General features: G+C 40.2%; 1 protein-coding gene across 1 annotated transcript in view; it reads left to right on the forward strand.

Moving 5' to 3' along the window:
- LOC109300836 overlaps positions 1-12999 on the forward strand; it is a 115358-nt gene that overhangs the window by 36994 nt on the left and 65365 nt on the right. The window contains exons 9-12 of the mRNA XM_019521680.1: positions 1111-1175; positions 3634-3740; positions 7208-7319; positions 12027-12126. Coding sequence (XP_019377225.1) covers positions 1111-1175; positions 3634-3740; positions 7208-7319; positions 12027-12126 — 384 coding nt within the window. The remainder of the gene's footprint in view (positions 1-1110; positions 1176-3633; positions 3741-7207; positions 7320-12026; positions 12127-12999) is intronic.

Raw genomic sequence — 12999 nt, forward strand, 5'->3', positions numbered from 1 at the left:
AGCATCTGCCTGGCATGAGACAGTGAAAGCCCCCACCAGGGGCTTTTCATAGCCCGGTGAGCCAAGTGGGGAACAGTTCCACTCTCTCCTGGTGAGGAGGCAGGGCTGAGCCAATCCCAGCCTGACTTGCTGGGTTGTGGCATTATGAAAAGTCCCCAGTAGGGGCTTACCACCCCATACTAGGCAGACCCCTCTGTGGGGGTTTGTACCAGGCTGAGCCACCTTCCCCTCCCCACCCCTCCAGTTTCTCATCGGGGTGGGCCTGAGCACATGCCAGTTTGGTGTGCCATTGGGCTGGATTTAGCTCTTAGGCAGCTGGCCATGATGGGTGGTGCATGTGAGCACTCCCCCAGGCTCCTGGCCTTGGCTAGTTCAGGCTTCTGTCTCTCTTGGCCACCCAAACACTGAACATCAGTTCAGTTTGTTATCAGGTCAAGCTATGCAGCTTTAAAAAATCTGCAGCTTTTGAGCTGATTCTGTCTTGGGCTTTTTGAACCTCTGTACTTAGCCCTGAAGTCAGTGGGAGCTTAGCCAGTGTAATGGTTCAGTAGGAGATCAAGCCCTAATACATGGCAGTGTTTTGTCAGACTTCTTGTTGATGTTCCTGTGTTCAGTGTCAAGTTTATTATTTTTCCTGAAGTGTGCTCTCTAGACTATTAGTAGCAAAAAGATTAGAGCTAATTTGGATCCACAATTACACAACTTTCCTCCCAGCTCTCCATGTTTTATACAATTTCCCTAAACAGACTTCCATACTCTCCTACAGTTTATTTCTTAACCAACTCAGCCATCTCCACCCAATCAGGTGTATGGCAATCAGTTGTGAGGTGTTTTGTTACCTGTTGCTTCCCTTTCAAATCACTTTCAGTCAAGGCGACTGAGGAGGCGTGTCCTCAGTCCCAAAGATCCAAGACTTTTATCTTAATACACCTCTTGTAAATATTTTATGCATCAGATATAAACAGCCCTATAAGTTACACCTGTGATTTATTGAGAATTATACCTATGTGTTTCATCTCCTGCTATCAAGTAGGAGACAACAATTGCTCAGAGTCCTAAGGCCATTTTGTATATTAAGCAGTCAAACTCTGTTTCTGTTAACCATTACAGGCATTGAAGGTGGAGCAGTGAAAGTTCATGGAGCAAAAGGATCACCTCCTTCAACATTTTATAAGGTATTCTTTTTATTGTGTTGATAATGATATAGTATGAAGTGCACTTGATGTGAGAAATTTGATATTTTGGAGGAAGAGGATATACCATCTTCAGGTAAAACTCTTATTTTTTCATTCTTTGAGAAACAGATGTAACTAAGGTTAATTTATAAGCCTTTGAGGAAGACCGTAATGCAACATGGTCGTGTAGGCTAACATTGCATTTTAAACAAAAATGCTGTTCTTAGTCCCAATGTCTTGTTTAATGAGGGCTTTCAGTCATTTTTAATTACACACACATCTACTCCTGCTTCAGTGTAAAAAGTTAATTTGATGATTCTTGGAAATAAAATTCTGTGTACATAATACACAGGGGGGCTGTTAAAAAGAATGAATTAATGTTTAAATAGGTTTTTGAGATTCCTGCTTAGAAAATGCTATGTAACTACAATTATTTATTTATTTATTACTGTAATCTACCAGTGGCACTTGGAAGGGTACAATTTTGGGGCAATTGTATTGAAGTGCATACAGGGCTTGATCTTATTCCCATATAAACCAATGGCAAAACTTCAAGTGACTTTCATGAAAGCAAGGTTGGTCCTATAAATTAAAACTCTTGGTGAAGTGTTACCATAGCTGAGCTTATATGACTGAATTCATTTTGAAAAACACTTCTTTTTTAGAAAACAGTTATAACGTAAAAAAGCACATAGTATTGTTTGTAAAATGGTACTGCTTATACACACATTTTTAAAGTACATCAAGCACATTTTAATTTTCTGCCAATTTGAAAGAATAATGTATCAATTTTAAAGTATGACAACTATATATCATTTATTTCAGATTCTAAAAAGAATACTGTATTCAAAGTAGAGAAGGTATAGTTTTGGCCACAGTGACTGCAGTGTAGAAAACAAAGACATCTTTAAAATCATTAATTTTGAGTATATTTTAAATTAATGAATATCCCTATTTCATGTTTCTCAGTTACTCGTACACTTTTCAAGTTTTTCATTTGTTATATTCCTAATAATAATTTTGTTAGCTTTATGATGGAACATTTTGTTGTTCTTAACCATCAGTAATTTGGCAATGTAATCAGAAACTAATTTTTTCCACAGTATCACCTAGTTAATAATACCTTGAATTCATAATATGTATGTATGTATGTATATAATTTCAGTTGTGTGTACAAAATATTGTGTTCTGCCCTTCATGTTTTCAGTCTCTTGCATATTAAATAAGAACTTCAAGAAACACAATGTTAAAATAACAACTTCCACTTGTGTTATGTGGTCTGTACTTGGGAGAGCAAGTATTTTTGAGATCTGGAAAAAAAAATGGGTTTTGATCACTGGGAATACCTTTAAAAATAATAATTGAGAGGATTTTGAAATAATTTTTCAAAATTAGAGCTAACTGGTCCTAATTGTGGGCTAACCATTTTCTGTTTAGGAAAAAAAAGCATTTAAAAAATAAAACACATTCTAAAGATTCTGGACTGGCTGTATTTTATTTAATACAAAATTAATGTCAAAATTGTACTGAAGTTCCTCATCATAACTACTATTTTAAGTTGTGCATTTTTTCTTTCAAACAAAGGAACATTTTACAAAATCTGGAAGATTTTTTTTGTAGTAGAATGTGCTTTATAGATATTTTTTCTTTTTTAAACTTTTTTTTAACAGTGTTCAGCAGTCTTCTTCAGGTCCGGTTATCACTACTAAAGTTTCATCTCTTTACTTTTACACCTATTTAGTCAATGCTAAAAGTATCAATGACTAATAAAATATGCAGCAATGAAGGCCCATATTAACAAATGAGTTACAATAAATCTCAATAGAAAGGTGTTAATTCCAGCAGTATCTACCATACAAGTGCATAGCTCCAGATAGCCAGTTAAATTAAGAAACAAATAAAGATATACATAAATCAAAAAGACAGTGCATATTTAACCCTTTTTTCTCATATAGAGCATGTTACCTTTCAAGACAATATAGTAAGAATAATAATTCTACAGATCTCAAATATTAAGAGACATGTTTAGAATATATACTATAACTAAAATAATAGTCTGAAACATCAATATTATGTTAGTAAAATTTCCTCACATATTTTTTTCAGTTCTGTAGAACATTGTGTTTACTCAGGTGCTAAGTTAACATATGGATGGATGGATAGATATTTTGTATGCATCTGCACGTGCGTGCGTGCACACTCACACGCGCACACACACACACACACACACACACACGTAGCTTGGACTTTTATTGTTAGATGTATGAAAAAAGAACCCAATATATACATTTTGACTAAGTGATGATTGGATGTGCATGATAACAAAGAAGGCGCATACCACATGCAGAGAAAAAAATTATGCTTCTTTTCCTTCTGGATATGTTGGTAATTACTGCCTGTTGACCTTTTAGAGTAAATCAGGGGCAAATCCTTCATTTTTATAACCTTTTATCACTAGGTAAATGCCACTTACCTCGATGGTTACAGAGCTACAGCTGTCTGCCCAGTAGGTGGGCCGAAGGCAGTGGAAAAAGGAAGGCGAACAGCAGAAAGCATTCTGAAAAGGTTAGTATACAATACAGATTCACTTTATTTTTTCTTTTAAGAAGCATAAAATCAAAATAAATTGGTAAACTGTACTAATAAGATGGCAGTCACATCAGTCTAAGAGGCTGCCTAGAAGATGGAATTATTTAAAATGGTTGGAGATATCAAGACATAAATTGTATAATTTAGAACCTGTTTTTCTTTTACCAAACTCATTCTAGAGCTATGAAATATCAGTAACATTATTTATCAAAAAGCAGGCAATAGGGCAAGAAGTTAGATGTGTTTGTTTAGGCTGGTGGTGGCGCTCAACCTTTTCACTCAACGGGCTGGATGGGCAGTGCCATATCTAACCATGGGCCAGATGGTGGTTCTGATCCAGCACCTGGGGCCAGCATGGCAGCCACTATCCAGCCATGGTGGGGGGAGGTCAGGCTGGACTGAGCCTAGCCCAGCAGGGGGAAAAGGAGCTCCACTTAGCCCTGTAAGGTAGAAAAGGGGGCATGGTCTGCTAATGGAAAAGGGGGCATGGTCCAGTCCCAACCCAGCCCCACAGGGGGAAGAGGGTGTGGCCCATCCACACAGGGGGAAGGAGATACTGTCGGGCTCTGCAGGGCACACGGGGTTTGGGAGTTTGGCACTATATTAATGGCTTCCCACGGCCAAGTTTCTGGACCCATGGGGAGCCCTGTGGTACTGATGCAATGGGCTCTGTTGGTTGCATTTGGCCTACAAGCTGGAGGTAGAGCATTCCTGGTTTAGATAACCTTACTGGCCAAGGCATATGATGAAAGTTAAGTCAGTAGTGATGCTTATCTACTTTTGACTAATGACCAGTTTCTAGCTGTAAGGCAGCCTGACAGCCTTGCTATCCATTTCAGCAGTTCAGTGTATTTCATCTATTTTATTTATTCAGGTATAAAAATTGAACTGTAAGTGCCCATCCAGGGCTTTGAGTGCCTGATCCATATATTTAAATGCTGCAGCGTAATATACCACCCATGAATATATCCATTTCTACTTCAGCCCTCATATTCCTCAACAGCTTTGACAAAGAGAACCTCTGTTTTTTATAGGCTAAAACCAACACATTGAATTCCATCCAGTATATTATTAGAAGCCAGTGCAATTCCCAAAGCATTGGGCTAACGTGCTCCCGATATACAGCTCCTCTCAATAAACTGTCTTCAGCATCTCTTCAGATTCAGCTTGTGACATATATAATTATTATTCTTCATTCCTTTTCTTTATTCCTCACTTCCTTCCTCTCCATTGTTCAAAATGAATGATTAAAAAATGTGTAAAGAAGCAGCCATTTAAAGCACCCTTTAATGTGCCTCAAGAAGTTAGTTTTAAAACATTTAATGCATTTGCGGCATTCTAGTGCATTGTAAAAGCTCGAAATATGCTGTTTAAGGTTACCTGTATGTTATAAGTACACCAAGTAAGAGAAGATTTCGGCAATCCTCAGAAAAGGGAACAGATTCTATTAAAATCAAGAACTTTCCCACAATAAGCAGTGGTGAATGGTTTAAAACTCTGGTTGAATGAGAAATTAAGCTAGCCACAACAAGGAATCTAGACAGGAAATCAGGATAGTTATAATACCCTTTTACACAGGTTCTCTGTACAGCATCAGTGATTTTAGTGCTAAAAGAAACTCACTGCAAGTCTGGTCAAGGATGAGTCAGGGTCCCCAGCTAAAACTGCTAAGGACTAAAATTGACGCACCAAATATATTTTAAATTTTCATGTCTACAGTTAGTTTTATATGTTATATTTAACTTGTCTTTGGTAATGTGCTACGTTCTGTTACTCAGCACATCTGACCACTTTTATTTTGGTGTTTAGATATAAGGTTTGATACCTTATTTTAGGCATCAGTTTCAATTTTCACCAACAATAAGTGGAAAAGAAAAATATCTTACCTAAATATAATTTAACTTAATTTTATCTATTTAAGGTAATTTTACCTGTATAATTTAATATTAAATTCCTTTATTCTGGTGCCATATAGATACGTCATTGAATATAGACAGAAAGTGTCTTTTAAACTGCTCCATAGGTATGAAAGATTCTGTCAGTCCAAACATAATTTCCATGGTTGTATTGGTAAAATCTCTTAAAACAGTGGCAGCAGGTGAGAGTGCCAGATACTGTGATGCTCTTCAAGTGCATTGACCTCATCTATCTGATGTGTTGAAGAGGCACTGAAGCTATTAAATGGAAACTGGGCATTTGATATGTTTTTTTAAGTCTCTTATATGGTATGTTCACAAAATTGACATTTTTTTCTCTCTAATAATGCTGCCTTTTTCTCATATTGTCAAAGTTTTATAATGTATTACAATTTCAATTGAGGTGGAGTTTACATGACTATTTCTGTTTTATTTAAATACTGATTGTACACCAGTATAATTGAGTATGTCAGGCTTTTTGGAAAGGATTAAGTATGTCTCTTCCAAGCTGTGCAAAACCTAAGAATTATAGGTCCAGTAATGATATATTATTTTGAAGACACTAAAAGCTGTCTTATGCAATTGTCCATGTCATTAGGAGAAACTGTAGAATGATTTGTTGAACATCATTGAATGAGCTTTAGAGAAAGTGTCCTGTGGTCATTTTAAAATGCACTGTGGCTTAATGTGCGTAATCATGAGCCATTTGAATTAGAGCGTCTGTCCAAGAGCCACTCTAATTAAAACGCCCCACCGCCATTGCCAACACATGTATAGGCAGCTTCCTAAGTGTCTAAATCCACATAAATGCCTAATTGGTGGAATAAGAGCAGGCCCTTAGAGTTAAGCAGTCAGGACAAATTTTGGAAATACCTCACTTGACTGTGAGCACATCTACTAATTAGCTCCATAGTAAATGTCTCGTTTCTACATGTGCAGCCCTATTAGGCTGCAGGAAACTAATTAATTCCACAGCAAGGTAGTATTTGTGAATACAAGTACTACCCTACTGTGGAATTTTTCAAGCACAGTAGTGTATGTGTAGATGCTGACCCAGCTGACTGGGGCATGAGCGTGTTTCAGTGTGGGGGCTGCCTTCTGGCTAACTCCTCAGTGGAAAAGACTTGTGCCCCAGCCAGCCCCTCTGCAGCACATTGAGCTGAGTTGGAGCAGCTCCGGATTCCCTAGGCCTCCTGTCAGCTGGTGCTGGTCCAACCTGGCTCAATGTGTTGTGGTCTCAGGTGCACATTCAAATAGTACACTTGGGAGCAATAAGCTCTGGCTCAATAAGCACTGGGGTTAATTGCTTCAAATTAATTGCATGTGTAGATGTGCCCATGTATAGCTGTATCATTTGAATTGTATGTGTAGATGCATCATTTGAAATATGGTATAGCAATGTATTTGTTCAATGAGAGGTATTTAAATCCAAACTTACATAAAATTCAGAGTTTACATCCATGGGCTGTACTGGGATATTGCATATCATTCTTATGAAGTAGTTGGCTAATAAATAATTTGTTGCAGGACTCGCCTTATTTTCAGTCAACTTGGGTATGAAGATTATAGTGCAGTTAACATACAGATTTTAGGTTCTGAAGAGACATATGGACCGCATGCAAAAAAGCATATAGATGGTGTAAGTATTTAATTAATCATTTTAAAAACTGCATTAGTCACTTTGAATCTTTATGTGTTCTCTTTTTCTGACTTTAAAAGAAGTTATTGGAGGAAATTTCAGAGCTACTATCATGTAAAAATGTATGTATTTTTTTTATAGAGGTGGTTAGCCATGTTAGTTGGAAGCCAGGCACCAGGTAGCACAGGATGGAACCTTGTGAGGCATGGGGCTCACACAGGGATTCATTTCCAGCGGTGGAAAGTTTCCATTTCCACCGCTAGAAATGATTCTGAAAGAGGGAACAGTACAGCTGTTCAGCTTGCAACTGCCCTCTCTCCCTTGCTCCTGGTGCCTTCCTGAGACGTGGATGGTCCTAGTGTTGGATAAGTTTGGAGAGTCCCCTAGTGTAGAGAGTGAGGGAGGACTTTGCCCAACTGTTCAGCTTGCTTAGCTCCTGGGCATTGGGAGCTGAACAGAGTGAGTGGCACCATAAGTCCCCACACTGCTCACCTGACCAGTCACTGGAGTGTGCAGCACTAAACCCTGGTTTGAGGAGGTGACAGGTAGCAGTGGGTGGCTGCTCCTCTTCTCTCATTCTATAAAAGAATCAGGATCAGATGCCTCCAGCACATTCTCCAGACTGGGGTGACCCTAGTCTCCAAAGGTACAGGAGCCCTTCCTTGATGTTTGATTCTTCTTGGTCCCTGGGAGGAGTCAAACAAAGTGTACAGGCAGTTGTTCTCCTGAAAGAAACTCACCTCAGGGCAGCTTCTACCTGGTAGGACTTGGGTTACTTTTCTCCTAAAAGTGCCATTTTTGTTCTGGGAGAGACTATGTGAATGCCTGTACATGCATGGTTTCTACCAGGGGAGCTGTAATTCTCCTGGTATAAATGTAACACCTGTATGCAGCCATGAGCTTTCATAGGCAACAACCAACTTTGTCAAGTGCTAGGATGGACTGATGCTGGGAATGCAAAATTAAGACTACTTGTGCAACTATAATTAGCCCCCCTTGTGAGTATGCATTTTGTTAGTCTTAAATTACATGTTCATATTATGTATCACAACAATTGCATACAGATATAAACGGGATGTGTTGTTTGGCAACACTGTGTCTGTAATCTCTTTTTTTAAATTGATATGTGAACGTCTAAAAAAAAAAAAAAGCAGTAAATCTTTGTATTTCCTGTTATACATTTGTAGTACAACTTGTTACAAAATGGTAGCATCTAAATCTTTTTTGTCAGCTGTAAAATTTTATAAAGCAGCAAGGTATATGTCAGACAGCACTCAGTTCTATGAATCTAGTGAGAAGACCTGCACTTTAGAATTGCTTAAATAAGTACAGCTGATGAGCTGTTTACGAACTGTTAATTTTTACAGCAGAAATTAATTAATTTATCATTGCATCTGTTAATTTAAATGCTTGGATTTAACGTCCTTCTGCAGTGTAGTTCCTTCCCCACTGAACTAGCTTTATAATGGTTATACAGCTGTCCAATAATTTTGTTTCCCAGGATCATACATAGTCTACTTTAATCTGATTCCTTTAAATACACAGAAAACTGTATTAAAAGAACCTGATCAGGGTTATGAAGTCAAGCATTCGAAAGTTATGAAATTTCAAGGAACCTTAGTTAGGATACTGTGCATATACATTTTGTTGCAGTTTTGAAATGCATGATTGCATACTATTTTATTAAACAACATTCACCTGAAAAGAGCTATTTGATAGTTTGTGTTATGCCCATTGTTAATTGATGTCTTTCCCCCCTATTTACTGTGTGCCAGGGGTTTTAAACCTTTTTAACAAGTGTACCCCTTTTGTCTCAAAGTTTCAGCTCATGTACCCCTTTATATTTTTTTCTTGTTTTTAATGTTATCTATTATGTTCTTGGCTGCTGCTGCCTGCCTTGAATATAGCTCCAGAAAGAGCCCAGCACTGCCCCAGCCCCAGCCCGCAGTGGCAGCCCACCATTGCCCTGCACGCAGATCTGGGGGCACATGCTCCCCATGACCCCCCGGGGTGCGTGCAGTGGCAGGAGCTGCCATACTGCCCCCTCCTCCTCTCCCTGCCCGTAGCCCCCAGACAAGCTGCTCTCAGCTCCATCCCATACCCTGCTCTGGCGGTACAGCACCTGCCCCAGCTCCACCCCCACCCCCACTCCCTTCCTCGCTGCGGGGACCTCAACCTGCCCCCCACCACTCCCCTTCCCTTACAGACTTACCAGCCGGACCCAGCTGCTCTCCAGGCTGCCAGGCTGTGTACATGCACGGGGCATTTATTGGCCATGTCAGCCAAAAAAAGACAATTGCCAATACTTGTACATGCATTCTGTGTACCCTCTATGACCTTTTTAAGTACCCCTACTTGTAAGCGTACCCCTGGTTGACAACCATTGCTGTATGCTATTCAAATTCTTCAGTTTCCTCATGGATTTTTCTATTATGCTTATCATTGTAAGAAATTAATGCTTCAAATCATTAATTTATATTCACAAACCTGTCCCACAAGAGGAAATAATTATTCTTATTTTACAGATGGTAAATGAGGTACAGAAAGTATATGATCAAGTGTCCATTAGTTCTGAGAACCAAATTTGAAATTGATTTTCTTCAGAGAGATTAGCATTACATAATGTGTACATATTTATAGTTCCTATTGACTTCATTATCCTCTGGGAGTACTCACTACTTCTGTAAATAGGACAGCAGTGCCTCGAGTCAGCCTCCCAGAAAAGGAGGTTCACACTATTTCTCACCATAAGTGCGAAGTTTGGTTTGGACAGCATGCCTTGCATCATGTGGCAACTCCTAGGCAGAGATAAAAAAAACCCCAAGCCAACTTTCCTAAATTGCTGACACTACAAAACTGGTTTTGTTTTATATTCCCTTGGCTCATTCACTAACATCTTACAACATCTCAAACAATATGACTGTACACCTTTATTCTTCCCTTAAACACAGTCTATCATGCATTCAGAAGTAGGGGTTGTGTTTTAAAAAGTTTGTGATCAAGTCAATTCTGTTATAATGCATTCATGCAAAATGTCTGAACTGAGGTTGCTTATGCAACTGCAGATCTGGCATTTTCTAAAATTGAAGTCCTTTATTTTGCAACATTAGTAATGCTCATTTACCATCCTTCTTTCTATGAAATCTCCATGGTTTTTGAACCCCCCCAAAGAAATATATCAAATTCCTTCTCATAACAGTAGATGGTCATCAACATGGTTCATCCACAGGGTTTGAACCTTTAGATCTGACCTTTAGATCACGTGATAGGCATCTGTGCTGTGATATCAATACTTGTTTGTCGTCCTCCATCCTCTTTGGATTAGTACTGGAGGGAAATAAATATTTTGCCCCTCCTCTTCCATCTCCCAAAGTCCTTATCCCAATGTGCATTTTTACCCCCTCAGGTCCAGATCTTGGTTCCCCTGCCTTTAATCAGGCAGCTTCCTCCTCAAAGCTGCCAGGATCCAGCAAGGGGAGCAGGCACTGAAAGCACAGCATAAACAAAGCCGTGGCACACGTTTAATTTATGACATATATTGTGCCATAAAACTGACTCATTAACAACTTTACAATATTTGAGGAAGTTTCAAAAAGATTTTACCAAGTTTTGGACATGAATCTGAGTGTTTCTTCTTGAGAATATTATTTGAGGTAAAAATTGAATTCCAAAGGACAAGGCAGGAAACTATACAATTTTCTGAAGTTTGGGGAATATCCAACATTTGTTTTCAGGGGGTGCATCTACACATGCTGAACTGTACAGTAGACTAATTTACTGTGGTATAAAGTGTCATAATCTACACATGTGACTCTATTAGACTGCTACAAACTAATTTTCAGCCCGTTAAGGTAGTACTTTTGGGGACAGTACTTCTTACAGTGGCAAAAATAGCCTTGCCTAAATGCATGTGTAAACACTGACCCAGGCATACATTGTACCTAGGCTGCAAGGGGCCAGACCTCTGCCTGCTGCCCAGAGGCATGGCTCTGCATGTGAAGCACTCTTGGGCCCCAGCCACCTCCTCTGCTGCCCAATGCTATGACCGAGAGCTCAGAGCTGACCCCTTGAGCCTGCTGCCAGCCTGGGGCTGCTCCGCCCTAGCTCAAACTGCTGTGGTCCCAAGTGGACATGTAGACGCTGTGCCTGGGAGCCATTAACTTTGGTAAAGTTAGCCTCATTTTAATGGCACGCGTAGATGCACCCAGGATAACTGAAGAAAAGAATTAGAAAATCTTTTAACAAAAAGATGGATGAAAATTATGTTACTGCTTTGTATTAGTACATAGTGGGTGTGTCTATACATGCACTTTACGGTGCAGTAGACTAATTTACTGCACAGTAAAGCATCACCATCTACACATGCACAGCATTTAGGCCAGTGTAGACTAACTTACAGTGCCATCAGATAGTGCTGTCAGACAGAGGTATTGTCTGATGGTGGAGTATATTACTATGCTTAAATGTATATGTAGACAGTGACATCAGGATTAGATTACTCCAGCTCAAATTGCACGAGAGTTTATCCAGTTGCATTAATTATATGCATAGACATGCCCAGTGATTGTCTTTTTATAGAGTTTCAGCTATGGTAATGACAGTTCATCTTTGGAAGATTCCTTATGTTTAAATGTACTAGAGCTATGCATATTAAGTAAACCTTTACTTATGACTGTTGAATTCATTATTTATAATATTTGGAAACAGGGTCCTCGAGAAGTGGTTATCTGGCTTGCTGTACACCATAAGCAGAAAAAGGCTGTGGAAATCTTCTCAAAAGAGATTGCACCAGCTGGAACTGGAATGGGTAAATAGTCCCATCTCTTTCTCTAAGTATCTGGCTCTTACTTTTATTTTGATCATTAATATTAAGGTAGCGCTTATAATATGTGCCTCATTGTGTTGATTATGGCAGGTCACTTGGGGTGCCTAGCACTTTAAGAGATTAGGCAGCCTGCAAAGCTGCCAGCAGCTGTGGACCACAAAAGAGTGGGACCATGCATGTCCAGAGACCCAGAGAGGGGCCAGGAGAGATTGGGTCTATGCAGGTCCAGAGGCCCAGAGAGGGCCCAACGGCTTAGAGTGTGAGAGGACCAATGAACCCACAAGTAGAGTGTCTGAGGAAAGCTGGGATCAGGGCCAGTGCCCAAGGCTGCACCCAGGAGTAGCCAGGATGGGTGAAGTGCCCAGGTGTGGGCAGAGAGGAGCCACAACCAGAAGTAGTTATGATGAGCAAAGTGTCTGGGGTGTGGATAGAGAGTGCCACACCTGAGAGTAGCCAGGATGGGTGAAGGGCCTGAGGCTGGGGAGAGGGTCACACCTGGGAGTAGCCATGAGAGGCAAAGTGCCAAGGTATGGGCAGCAAAAGCCAGCTCAAGAGTGAACTGTAATACCTGTAGGCCTGAAAGGGAAAGTGGGACTAGAAGGGTCCAGAGGCCCAGCAAAGGGCTGGGGGATAGTGTGAGGCCCAGTGAAGGGTCAGAGGCCTAGAGAGAGGCCAGGAAAAGCGGAAGAAGAAAAGTGTCCCAGAGGAGACCAAAGGGGTCTGTCAGCCCAGAGAGGGACCGAGTGAGAAACCGAAGGGCCTGGCAGCCCAGGGAGGGCTTGTGCAAGAGACCAAGGGGTCTGAAGGCCCAGAGAGGGGATGGCTGAGGCTAAAGGGTCTGAGGGCCCAGAGAAG

The sequence above is a fragment of the Gavialis gangeticus genome, unplaced genomic scaffold, assembly GCF_001723915.1.
Source record: "Gavialis gangeticus isolate Ggan-Ray unplaced genomic scaffold, GavGan_comp1, whole genome shotgun sequence".
Taxonomy (NCBI): Eukaryota; Metazoa; Chordata; order Crocodylia; family Gavialidae; genus Gavialis; species Gavialis gangeticus.